General features: G+C 40.3%; 2 protein-coding genes across 2 annotated transcripts; both read left to right on the top strand.

Annotated features, from left to right (window-relative positions):
- Positions 1-5,614: 5,614 nt before the first annotated feature.
- Positions 5,615-7,435, top strand: LOC129752831 (uncharacterized). Its single transcript, XM_055748612.1, has one exon. It carries the CDS (start codon positions 5,615-5,617, stop codon positions 7,433-7,435), a length of 1,821 nt encoding a protein of 606 aa, XP_055604587.1.
- Positions 7,436-7,805: 370 nt separating this feature from the next.
- On the top strand, positions 7,806-10,943 carry LOC129752829 (uncharacterized). Its single transcript, XM_055748611.1, has one exon. The coding sequence runs from the start codon at positions 7,806-7,808 to the stop codon at positions 10,941-10,943; it is 3,138 nt and encodes a 1,045-aa protein (XP_055604586.1).
- The last annotated feature ends 372 nt before the right edge of the window (positions 10,944-11,315 follow it).

The raw sequence follows: 11,315 nt of genomic DNA, 5'->3' as shown, positions 1-11,315 counted from the left end.
GCTGGACAGTATATGTTCAGCCGAATTTTGGACACTTTTTGGAAATCTACACCCACATTTCATCCTTTCCGGTTCTGACGTCATCATAATGCCGAAGTCAACTGCAGCTGAGAAGGCCCCGCCGTCGCTGAAGGTTTTACGGGTGAAATTGAAGGAAATTCAAACCAGCTTTTCCGACATTTGGATGTTTGTCGACGGGTACAGGGAGGATTCAACTCAGGGTCAAATTGAGGTTCGATTGGGTAAAATTGATGAGCTGTGGGAAAACTTTTGCGATACTTTAGTTCAGATTAAGGCGCACGATGACTTTAAGGCAGCACTTGCTTTGTTCGACATAACTTGTTTTCATTTTGATCTATCTTTAAACGTGAAATTTAAAATGTTCTAAGTGTTATAAATTATCTTGTTCATATCTGTGGTTTCTATAAGTGATTCGAATTTACTTTACTACCGGCTGTTTCAACGAGTACTCTCGATTTAGTGCAAAATTTATCAAAAAAGAAATAGTTACTTTGCTATTGTCAATGCAGGTTGTGATAAAAGTGAGAGCGACGTTATCATTCACATTCCATTCACCTGGTGAGTAGAATGCGTATCGCCCAGTTTACTTCTATTTTTTCTTCTATTTCACCACATCTATTTTTTATACTGTTCCACGCAGTAACGACCAACGTATCAAGCACAAAATATTTTTTTTTCGCTTGATTAATTGTTCGCTGTGTTGTGGATGTGCGGTTTCAAAAAAAAAAAACAGTTGCGAATTTTGTCTTGTTTCCTCATCTTGTGATTCTAGCACTTGCCTGGCCTGTTAGTCAATCTCGTTCGCCAAGCGGTGTAGATTAAGCGAACACCAGTAGCACCTCGCAAACAGCTGTTCAATATAGCTTGTGCTCACTGCCAGTAGCTCACTTGATTGGACCAAGTCTTGCTGGTGTGTTATTTTCCACTAGCTTTCGCTTTTTGCTGGAGCATCATTTGAATGGTGCGTATACCTGATCGTTTGTGTTCGGCCGTTTCGTAGCATGTGTACTGTCTTTATTGTTGTGGTTCTAGCACTTGCTTCGCTTGTTAGTAAATCTCGTTTGCGTAGCGGTGTAGTTTTGGCGAACATTCGGCGGTACAAGTAAGCGATACAATAGGATATCCGTTGCGCTGATCAGTAGCACACATGTCCATGTAATGTATGTAAACTTTCTGTATGCCGTACACAGTACAAAAAAAAATTTTTTCGGCCAAATTTAAGAAAACTTGGAATCATAAAAACGTTTGTTGCTTTTTATCTTTATCATAATTTTTGTATTTTTTCCAATTAATTTACTTCTTTCAAATTTATAACTTGTTTAAAATTTGCCTTTTAATATTAATGTTCTCGTAACTCAACTGAAAACCGTTTTGACACAAAAGATTTTTGAAAACTAGTACTAAAAAAAAAAAAAATATCGGATTACTGCTGATTTTTAAAACTTGACTTTTCTTTTCTTGATCATCTTTTTTCTTTTATTAACTTCACTGCTTCCTCTTCTTTCTCTTCTTACTATTATTTACTTATTTAATTATTTATTTATTATTTATTTATTTATTTATTTATTTATTTATTTATTTATTTATTTATTTATTTATTTTAACAAGTTTGACTTCTTTGGCTTTGAATATCTTGTGTGGTAATCTTGTTTTGTGAAAATGGACGATGAAACGAGTGTAGTATGCGTTGATTGTAAAAATGTGGAGATTTGTCTTGATAGGGTCCTCACTTGTGCTTACTGTTTTAAAAGCGTCCATCTCCGTTGTAGGAATATTCTTGGTAGCGCAGCTCGAAAAATAAAAAAACAACCATTTTTTTGTGATGCCAATTGTGCCAACGAATATTTTAAAATTGTTGGGCAACGTCAGGATCAGGAAATGATTATTAGTACTATAAACAATCAATTAAAAGACATAATTCAAAACGTTGTTGCAACCGAAATGTCTTCTATTGCAACAGAGATGAAATCAGTTACATCTGCTATAGAGGCATCTCAGGAATTTTTGTCCTCGAAGTTTGAGGAAATTCTTACAGACTTCAAAGACTTAAAATCCCGAAATGAAGCTCTAGAAGCAGAAGTAACTGATCTTAAACTAAAATATTCAAACCTCAACACTCATATTTATGCTTTAGAAAAAAACTTGGATAAGATCAATAGAGATGCCGTTGCAAGGAATTGTATGATTTTTGGATTACCGGTTGAAAGCAAGGAAAATACTCTTGAAATGGTTCAGAAAACTTGCCGCACAATCGGTTATGACCTGAATAACGAAAATATTGAATGCACCGTCAGACTTTATTCCTCTAAAAAACCAAATAATTCCATTCCACCAATTAAGTTTTCACTGAAAACTACCACAATAAAGGAAGAAATATTCAGTAAAAAGCGCTGCTTTGGCAAACTTGCTTCAACAACGATAGACCCTGCACTTACATTTAATGGTAAAGCTACAAACGTTACACTCCGTGATGAGCTGACACCGTTGGCTATGGAAATTTTGACAGAGCTGCGGGAGTCTCAAGATTCATTGAACATGAAGTATATATGGCCTGGAAGGGGGGGCGCTATACTGGTTAAAAAATCAGACGACTCTAAACCTATCTCAATAAAATGCAAATTTGAACTAAAGAATTTCCTCAGCAAGCATCTGATCCAATTAGATAATAATGCATCACTTGTTGAAAAAGATACGCCCTCCCCTAAACGAAAAAGAAACTAAACGTCAGCGTTTTTTTTTCCAGTAAATTTTTTTTTAATTATTATATACAATGGCTACCGCTATAAACAATTTTTATGATAACATTGAAGATTTCAATAATAATAATAATAATAATAATAATAATAAAAATAGTAATAATAATAATAATAATAGTAATAATAATAATAATAATAATAATAATAATAACAATAATAATAATAATAGTAATAATAATAATAATAATAATACTAATAATAATACTAATACTAATAATAATGATAATAATTATAACATTAATAACAATAATGATGATAATAATAATTATAATAATAGTAGAAGAAAAAATAATAAAACCCTAAATATTTTACAATGGAACATATGTAGTATGAACAGTTTAGAAAAATTTGATCATCTCTTACAAACTCTTGAACAGTTGATGGTGTCAGTTGATATAATAGTAATAAGTGAAACATGGCTTACTGATGATAATTGCCTCATTTACAATATACCGGGTTATTCATCTATATTTTCTTGTAGAGATCAACCGTATGGTGGTTTAGCAATGTTCATCAATAGAAATTTAAATTTTAAACCAAAGGTAAATGTTACTTGTGACGGATTTCACAGAATAAGTATAGAAATTGCTATTTGCGGTCAATTCGTCGACGTTCATGGTATCTATAGACCACCGGCTTTTTCATTCAGCTCTCTATGTGAACAAATTGAATCCCTTCTCTCTTCCGTACCTGATAAACATTCTAGTCTAATTGTTGGTGATTTAAATGTCCCAGTAAATCTTGTTAATACTAATACTGTCTGTAGATACAAAACATTGCTGGAGTCCTTTAGCTTTGCATGTACCAATATTTATCCAACGAGGCCGAAAAGTCAAAATATACTGGACCATGTAATCTGCAAACTAAAAGATATAGAACGCATAAAAAATCATACAATTTTTACAGATATAAGTGATCATTTACAGATTCTTACAACTTTCAAAATGCTGTCGGAACGTCAAAGAACGGTTTTGAAAAGAGATATCACAGATCACGTCAAACTTAATAATTTGTTCTCAAATTACATCCGAACATTTGTCCCTGGAGAAAATGTGAATAGTGGCATACAAGAGATTACTTCATGTTTAGTTTAGGAACCACTGTGGTAGCATAAAACCGAGTAGATTTTTGAGTGATTAACCTAATGGGAGGTTGCTCTGTGTATGCTGAAACCCTCAACCTACATCGGCAGAGTCTAAGCGAAACTCTCTTGGATTGTGTACGACAATGGTCGTCATCATCAGTAGGAGTGATCATCGCTTACTACCAATGATCATACTACGGTTGACCAGAGAGCTTTCTTATTGTTTGATCATACTACGGCTGGCCAGAGATCTCTCCCATTGTTTGGGAAAACATCGCAGCATCCAACCTCGATTGGTGGAACGCGAGTGATCAAGCCGGCCATCACTAACCAGTTGAGCATCTACACTCAAGACGCCCGTATTGTTTCCTGGTACCCGGTTGCTTGCGTTGAACCACACTTATAGATATTTGTTAATTTAAGTAAAGTTATTTTTTAAGTCAAAAGTCCATTAAATTATCATAAGTACAAAGTAAACCACGCGTTTTCCATAAGTGTTCTACGTGAAACTCCTATTACCCGAGGGAAACTCGGTTTGGACGAGTGTGATACAACCGATAATCAAGGGTTGGCTGGAGGTCAACGACCTGGCTGCGGACTTAAAGGGTGACCAGACACACAACCAAGGAACCAGGTATTGGCCCATTCCGGACCCCAACATTGGTCCTTCGAGCCGGATGAGGGCCGTAGACCGGATACAACAACGGAATTGGATACAATAGGGGACGCCAAAGGATTCACCATTTTGCACCGAGAAACCTAGACGCGCTTACTCCTCATCGCCATCGCTAATAGTGGTCGAACAAAGCGGTTTTGTTCTCTATTAGCTATTCATCGAAGGTGAAACTATTTTGTTTCTATTGTCTGAATCAGGGATTTGGACAAATCTCACTGGTTTTCGGTGCTCAACTCGGATTCGGTGGTTCTGGGTAACGCTTCGGTGCATGCTAAGTCGATAGCAAGGCTCAACTCAACATAAAAGGCGGACGTTGTGAAGGTGAGGCGCGGCTATCTCGGTTGGTTCTGATCGCCCCCTCCCTTCAAGCTCATAATCAACGCAGTACGGAGGCTGTTCGGAAAGGTGAGGCGCGGCTGTCTTGGTTGGTTCCGATCGCCCCCTCCCTTTGGTTCTACACAACGCGGTACGACGGTGGAGTAGGAAGGTGAGGCGCGGCTATCGTGGTTGGTCCAGATCGCCCCCTCCCTTGCGGCTCGAGATCGGGTTCATCAACTGCTGCTCGGTTGGAATTGGTGTCGCTCAACGGTGAAGTGCATAATTGGTCGGATTGCATGTGCATGGTTTGGTCTGGCGCTGTAGAGGAGAGCATCGCGACGCATTGTGGTCTAATCGCGGTACTTGAGGTGGTTCTACAGCAACAACGCAGCGGAGCGACAACATAAAGCAACATTCGGTAAGCTACATAAATCAGTGGTTCCTAGTTTAAGTTGGTGAACTTTTTTGATCTCTGGATTTTATGATCCCATCAATTTATTTTGTATCAATGGTTAAAATTGAGTGGATGTTTTTAATACATGGTTTAAACAAGAACAATTTTTGGAAATAATCATTAACGGCGCAATTCCTTGAGTACAAAACTGTTCGTTAGAACAATTGTCTCATTTTCTCGGATTTTTACCTTGAACAACTTCACCTTGCTCCCTCCATTGAAAACTTGTTGGTATTGTAGATTGATTTGGACCAGTTTGAATTATTGATACTTTTTGGTCAGTCGATTTTAACAAGTTTGCGAAAATGCCCACAGTCAAGGCTGTTAAGGATCCAAAGAATCCATCGTTAAAATACTTAACTGTGAAGTTGAAGGAAATCCAGTTGTCTTTTGCTGATGTTTGGGAGTTTGTGGAAACTTTCCAGGAAGATGCAACTTATGCACAGGTTTCGGTGAGATTGACAGCGGTGGATGATTTGTGGGAGAAATTTGGTGAAGTTCTTATTGATATCAAATCACACGAAGATTTCGTATCTGACGTTGAAGTTTATGAAAGAGAACGGAAGGAGTTCAGTGATCGCTACTATTACGCTAAATCATTCTTGATGGATAAGGCGAAGGGTCGTTCGGAATGTTCAGAGCTTAATCAATCCATTCATGTTAGTGATCATAGTCATTCTGGTGGTTTTGATCATGTTCGGCTTCCACAAATTAAGCTGCAGTCGTTTAATGGTAACATAGATGAATGGCTCGGGTTTCGCGATCTGTTTATTTCACTCATCCATAACAAGCAGGATTTGCCGGAAGTGGAAAAATTCCACTATTTGAAGGGATGTCTTCAGGGTGAACCGAAATCATTAATCGATCCTCTTCAAATAACAAGGGCTAATTATATCGTTGCATGGGATATGCTGTTAAAGCGTTACAATAACAGCAAGCAATTAAAAAAGCGACAAGTTCAATCGCTGTTTAAGTTACCTTCGTTGACTAAGGAGTCTGTGTGTGAATTGCTTCAGTTATTGGAAGGGTTTGAGCGAATCGTGAACACGTTAGATCAGGTGTTGGAACCTACTGATTACAAAGATCTGTTGCTTGTGAATTATCTTGTTTCTCTTTTGGATCCGATCACGCGAAGAAGTTGGGAGGAAGAATCAGCTTCAAAGGAACAAGATGTGTTGGCTGATTTGACTGGTTTTCTTCATCGGCGAGTTCACGTGTTAGAATCGCTTCCGCAAAGGTCAAATGAAAATAGAAACATACCCTCTCAGGTGGTAACTAAGCCAAAGCTCAACGTTCGGGCATTCCACAACAATGTTAATTATTCAGGGAATAAATGTGTTGTTTGTAAATCCCAGCATCCCTTGCATCAGTGTCCGAGGTTTTTGAAATTGTCGGTTACGGATAGAGATTCGGTTTTGAAAACAAATTCATTGTGTCGGAACTGTTTTAGAACTTCTCATATGGCTCGGGAATGTCAGTCTAAGTTTTCGTGTCGGAATTGCGGAGGACGTCATCATACACTGGTGTGTTTTAAGGGCAAAGAAGGAGAAATTCCGGAATCGTCGAGGTCAGGCGAAACCAATGGCACTTCTAAGAGTGATCAATTGCGAGGAGAGTCATCATTTCGGGTTTCTAACCCAGCTTCATCAACATGCTTATCATCGGGTGTTGAACGCATGGCTAACGGTCGGGTTCTCTTAGCAACTGCTGTGGTCCTCTTAGAAGATGAGTTGGGAAACAGATATCCAGCTCGAGCGCTGCTTGATTCGGGGTCAGAAAGTAATTTCATGTCGGAAAGATTGAGTCAGCGTTTGACGATGAGTCGAAAAAGGGTAGATGTGGCGATACTCGGCATTGGTCGGACATCTACAAGAGTTAAGCAAAAGGTTCAAGCGGTGGTGCGCTCGAGAGTGAACAGCTACTGTAAGGAAATGGAATTCCTGGTCCTACCCAGAGTAACTGTTGATCTTCCCACTGCTACGGTATCAACCGATGAATGGTCATTCCCAGATGGAATTGTGTTGGCGGATCCATCATTTTTCGAGTCGAAGGTGGTGGATGTAGTGTTGGGAATTGAATCGTTTTTCGACTTCTTCGAAACGGGGAAAACGAATTTCCATCGGTGATCAATTACCAACACTTACGGAGTCAGTTTTTGGTTGGGTCGTTTCTGGAGGTTTATCGCAATGTACATCAGCACGGATTGCTTGCAATGTTTCATCAACAGAGTCTCTTGAAACTCTTGTCGCTCGGTTTTGGGCTTGTGAGGAGCTAGGTTCGGAAAACCTATACTCACGGGAGGAAAGGCATTGCGAAGACACTTTCCAGAAAACGGTAAAGAGAGACAGCAATGGAAGGTACACGGTCTCTCTTCCTAAGAATGAGGAGGTTTTTTCTAAATTGGGCGACTCAAAAGAAATAGCACTACGGCGTCTGGGCGCAACTGAGCGTAGGCTAGCTAGAAACGCGGATTTGCGGGAGCTGTATACGAAGTTCATGGACGAATACATACAGCTAGGTCACATGGAAGAAGTCGAGGAAGCTTCTGATATCAAACGTTGTTTTTTACCACACCACCCGGTCGAGAAGGAGAGTAGTACGACAACCAAACTACGTGTTGTATTCGATGCTTCATGCAAAACCTCTACAGGAGTCTCTCTGAACGATGGATTACTAACAGGTCCAGTAATTCAGGACGATCTTCGGGCAATTATACTCCGCTGTCGAATGTGTCAGATTATGGTCGTCGCAGATGTTGAGAAAATGTTCCGCCAAATCAACATAACAAGAGAAGATCATCCACTACAGTCAATTTTATGGAGAAGGTCTCCATCGGAGCCAGTCAAGACGTTTGAGCTGAAGACGGTAACATACGGCACCAAACCTGCTCCGTTTTTAGCAACACGCACCTTGAAGCAGTTAGCATTGGATGAAGGGGAGAGGTTTCCCTTGGCATCAAAGGTATTTTCGGAAGATACGTACATGGATGATGTAGTATCAGGTGCAGAAGATGCAAATGCAGCCCTCGAACTGCGAATTCAGTTGGATAAAGCTGCAAGAGCTGGAGGATTTCGGTTGCGAAAATTCGCATCAAATTGTTTAGAGGTCCTGCAAGGACTACCACAAGAGAGTGTAGCCATTAAAGAAGCTTCAGACGGATCGGACATAGATCCCTCGATGAAGGTCCTTGGGCTCACTTGGTTGCCGAAATCTGATGTCTTCATGTATCATTTTAACATTCCCGAAATTCCAAAATCCACGGTTCTAACTAAACGGAAGGTGCTGTCGGTAATTGCAACGCTCTTCGACCCGTTGGGACTCCTAGGTGCTGCAATAACAACTGCAAAAATATTTATGCAGCAGTTGTGGACCTTGCGGAATAATGACGACCAAAGATTGGACTGGGATCAGCCATTACCTCCAACGGTGGGTGAGGATTGGCTGAAGTACTACGAACAACTAGGTTCACTAAACGGAATTCGTATTGAACGGTGCAACATTATCCCAGGAGCCATTTACAAGGAGATTCACTGTTTTTCAGATGCTTCGGAGAAAGCATATGGTGGTTGCGTTTACTTAAAGAGCATTAACTCTGATGGAGAGGTTAAAATTTGTTTGTTGTCGGCGAAATCGAGGGTAGCTCCGCTTGCAAGTCAGTCGATTCCCCGCCTAGAGTTGTGTGGTGCTCTGTTGACGGCTGAACTATTCAATTTCGTAAAGGATGCTATGAAATTTGACTGTCCAGTCTATTTTTGGACAGATTCAACATGCGTGTGGCGATGGTTACAAGCTGTTCCATCTACTTGGACTACCTATGTGGCAAATCGAGTTGCCAAAATACAACAACTCACGGAAGGGTTTGAATGGAGGCATGTCCCAGGCGTTGACAATCCATCAGATCTTATTTCTCGGGGTATTCCACCGGCAGAGATTGGTCAAAATCGCTTGTGGTGGGAAGGTCCTTGTTGGTTGGCGCTAGACAAGGAAAACTGGCCAGAACTACCGGCTAACCACTTGGCGGAAATTGGTGATGAAGAAAGGCGTCGAACTACAGTCACAGCATTAGCAACAAACAATTCAGAGCATGAGTCGGATTTCAATCGTTGGTATTTTAGTTTGTATTCCGATTACACTAAAATGGTCAGAGGTACAGCATATTTGTTGAGGTTGAAAAGGCTGTTAAAATCCAAACGTCAAGTCAAATTCCAAGCTTTTCTACAGTCAGCTGAAATGGAAGAAGCAGAAAGAGCTTTAGTCAAATGTGTCCAAGAAGAGTGTTTCGCTGATGAGTTGAGAGTTTTATCTAAGGGCGAATTTGTATCAAGACAATCTAAACTAAGATGGTTCAATCCCAAAATATTCTCCGATGGTTTGTTGAGAATTGGTGGTAGATTGAGCAATTCGTCCGAATCAGAAACTGCAAAACACCCGGTTGTCTTGCCAGCTCGTCACAACTTTACTCGGCTATTATTAGAGCACTTCCATCGTCGATTATTACACGCTGGTCCTCAGCTGCTTTTAGCAACGGTTAGATTGAAATTTTGGCCTTTGGGTGGCAGGAGCGTGGCTCGTCAGATTGTACAGCAATGTCACACCTGTTTCAGGGCTCGTCCCACGCCGATTCAACAGTTTATGTCAAAACTACCAGCTTCACGCGTGACGGTTTCGCGGGCATTCGCTAGAACAGGAGTGGACTATTTCGGTCCGGTATACATTCGCCCGGCCCCCAGACGCCCAGTGGCTAAGGCATACGTCGCTGTTTTTGTATGCATGTCTACTAAAGCAGTGCATCTCGAGCTGGTATCAGACCTATCTACAGAACGGTTCATACAGGCCTTGCGTAGATTTGTTGGAAGAAGAGGAAAGTGCTCAGAGATATTTTCGGACAACGGTACGAACTTTGTGGGCGCTAGGAACCAAATGGTTGAATTGTTTCGTCTGTTGAAGTGTCAGACCCATCGGGAACGAATGTTCAAAGAATGTGGCAGCGAAGGAATTAGGTGGCATTTCAATCCTCCCAGCGCTCCACATTTTGGCGGTTTGTGGGAGGCAGCGGTGCGTTCCGCAAAAAAGCACATTCTAAGGGTAATCGGCGAAAACCCTGTCAGCACAGAAGATTTCACGACGCTTCTGGTTCAGGTCGAAGCGTGTTTAAATTCGCGGCCCATTACACCACTTTCGAACGATCCAAATGATTTGGAACCGTTGACACCCGGTCATTTTATTATTGGAGAATCCCTACAGTCCATGCCAGATGAAAACTACTTGAAAATATCAGATAACCGGCTTAATCAAATTCAGTTGATGCAGAAAAATTTGCAATTAATTTGGAAACGGTGGCGTAGAGAATATCTGTGCCAACTACAAGCCAGAACAAAACGTTGGAAACCTTCAGTGTCGGTTGACCTGGGTCGTTTGGTTATCATTAAGGATGAAAATGTTTCCCCATGTCGATGGAAAATGGGTAGAATTGTAGAGCTTCATCCAGGACAAGATGGTGTGGTTCGAGTAGTCACATTAAAAACGGAATCAGGGCTGAAAAAGCGCCCGGTTGAGAAATTGTGTTTGTTACCTATGCCAGATTCTGATGAAAATTCAGGTAAGAATGCTGAAGTTGAAGTAAAGAATGATTGAAGTTATGTCTGAATTCTTGCGAAATGATTATGTCAGAGAAACCTGTCTGATGGAATGTTTGTGTCAGATTAACAGCCAGAATTATGAAAATTGTCAAAGAATCCTGTCAGACTTTAAAATCTGGAGTCAGATCTATGTCAGTCTATCCGAAGGGATGTGTCTGCGATGGCAGAAATAATGGTTTGTTTCTGAAAATCATGTGAATTTTATCCAGAGTTATTTTTAAATATAAGTTCACCAACTGATCCTCACAATTCTTGAATAAAATAATTTCAGAAATGCATGTTTGATTTCTGGGTGGGTGAGGATGTTTAGTTTAGGAACCACTGTGGTAGCATAAAACCGAGTAGATTTTTGAGTGATTAACCTAAT

The sequence above is a fragment of the Uranotaenia lowii genome, chromosome 3 (genome assembly GCF_029784155.1).
Source record: "Uranotaenia lowii strain MFRU-FL chromosome 3, ASM2978415v1, whole genome shotgun sequence".
NCBI classification, from domain to species: Eukaryota; Metazoa; Arthropoda; class Insecta; order Diptera; family Culicidae; genus Uranotaenia; species Uranotaenia lowii.
Note: the sequence above shows the minus strand (reverse complement) of the source record. Positions and strands in the feature narration are given on the sequence as shown.

Bases quoted from the DNA above. Each gene is read 5' to 3' on its own strand.
- LOC129752831 (XM_055748612.1), top strand. From the start codon at position 5,615: ATGCCCACAGTCAAGGCTGTTAAGGATCCAAAGAATCCATCGTTAAAA.
- LOC129752829 (XM_055748611.1), top strand. From the start codon at position 7,806: ATGGACGAATACATACAGCTAGGTCACATGGAAGAAGTCGAGGAAGCT.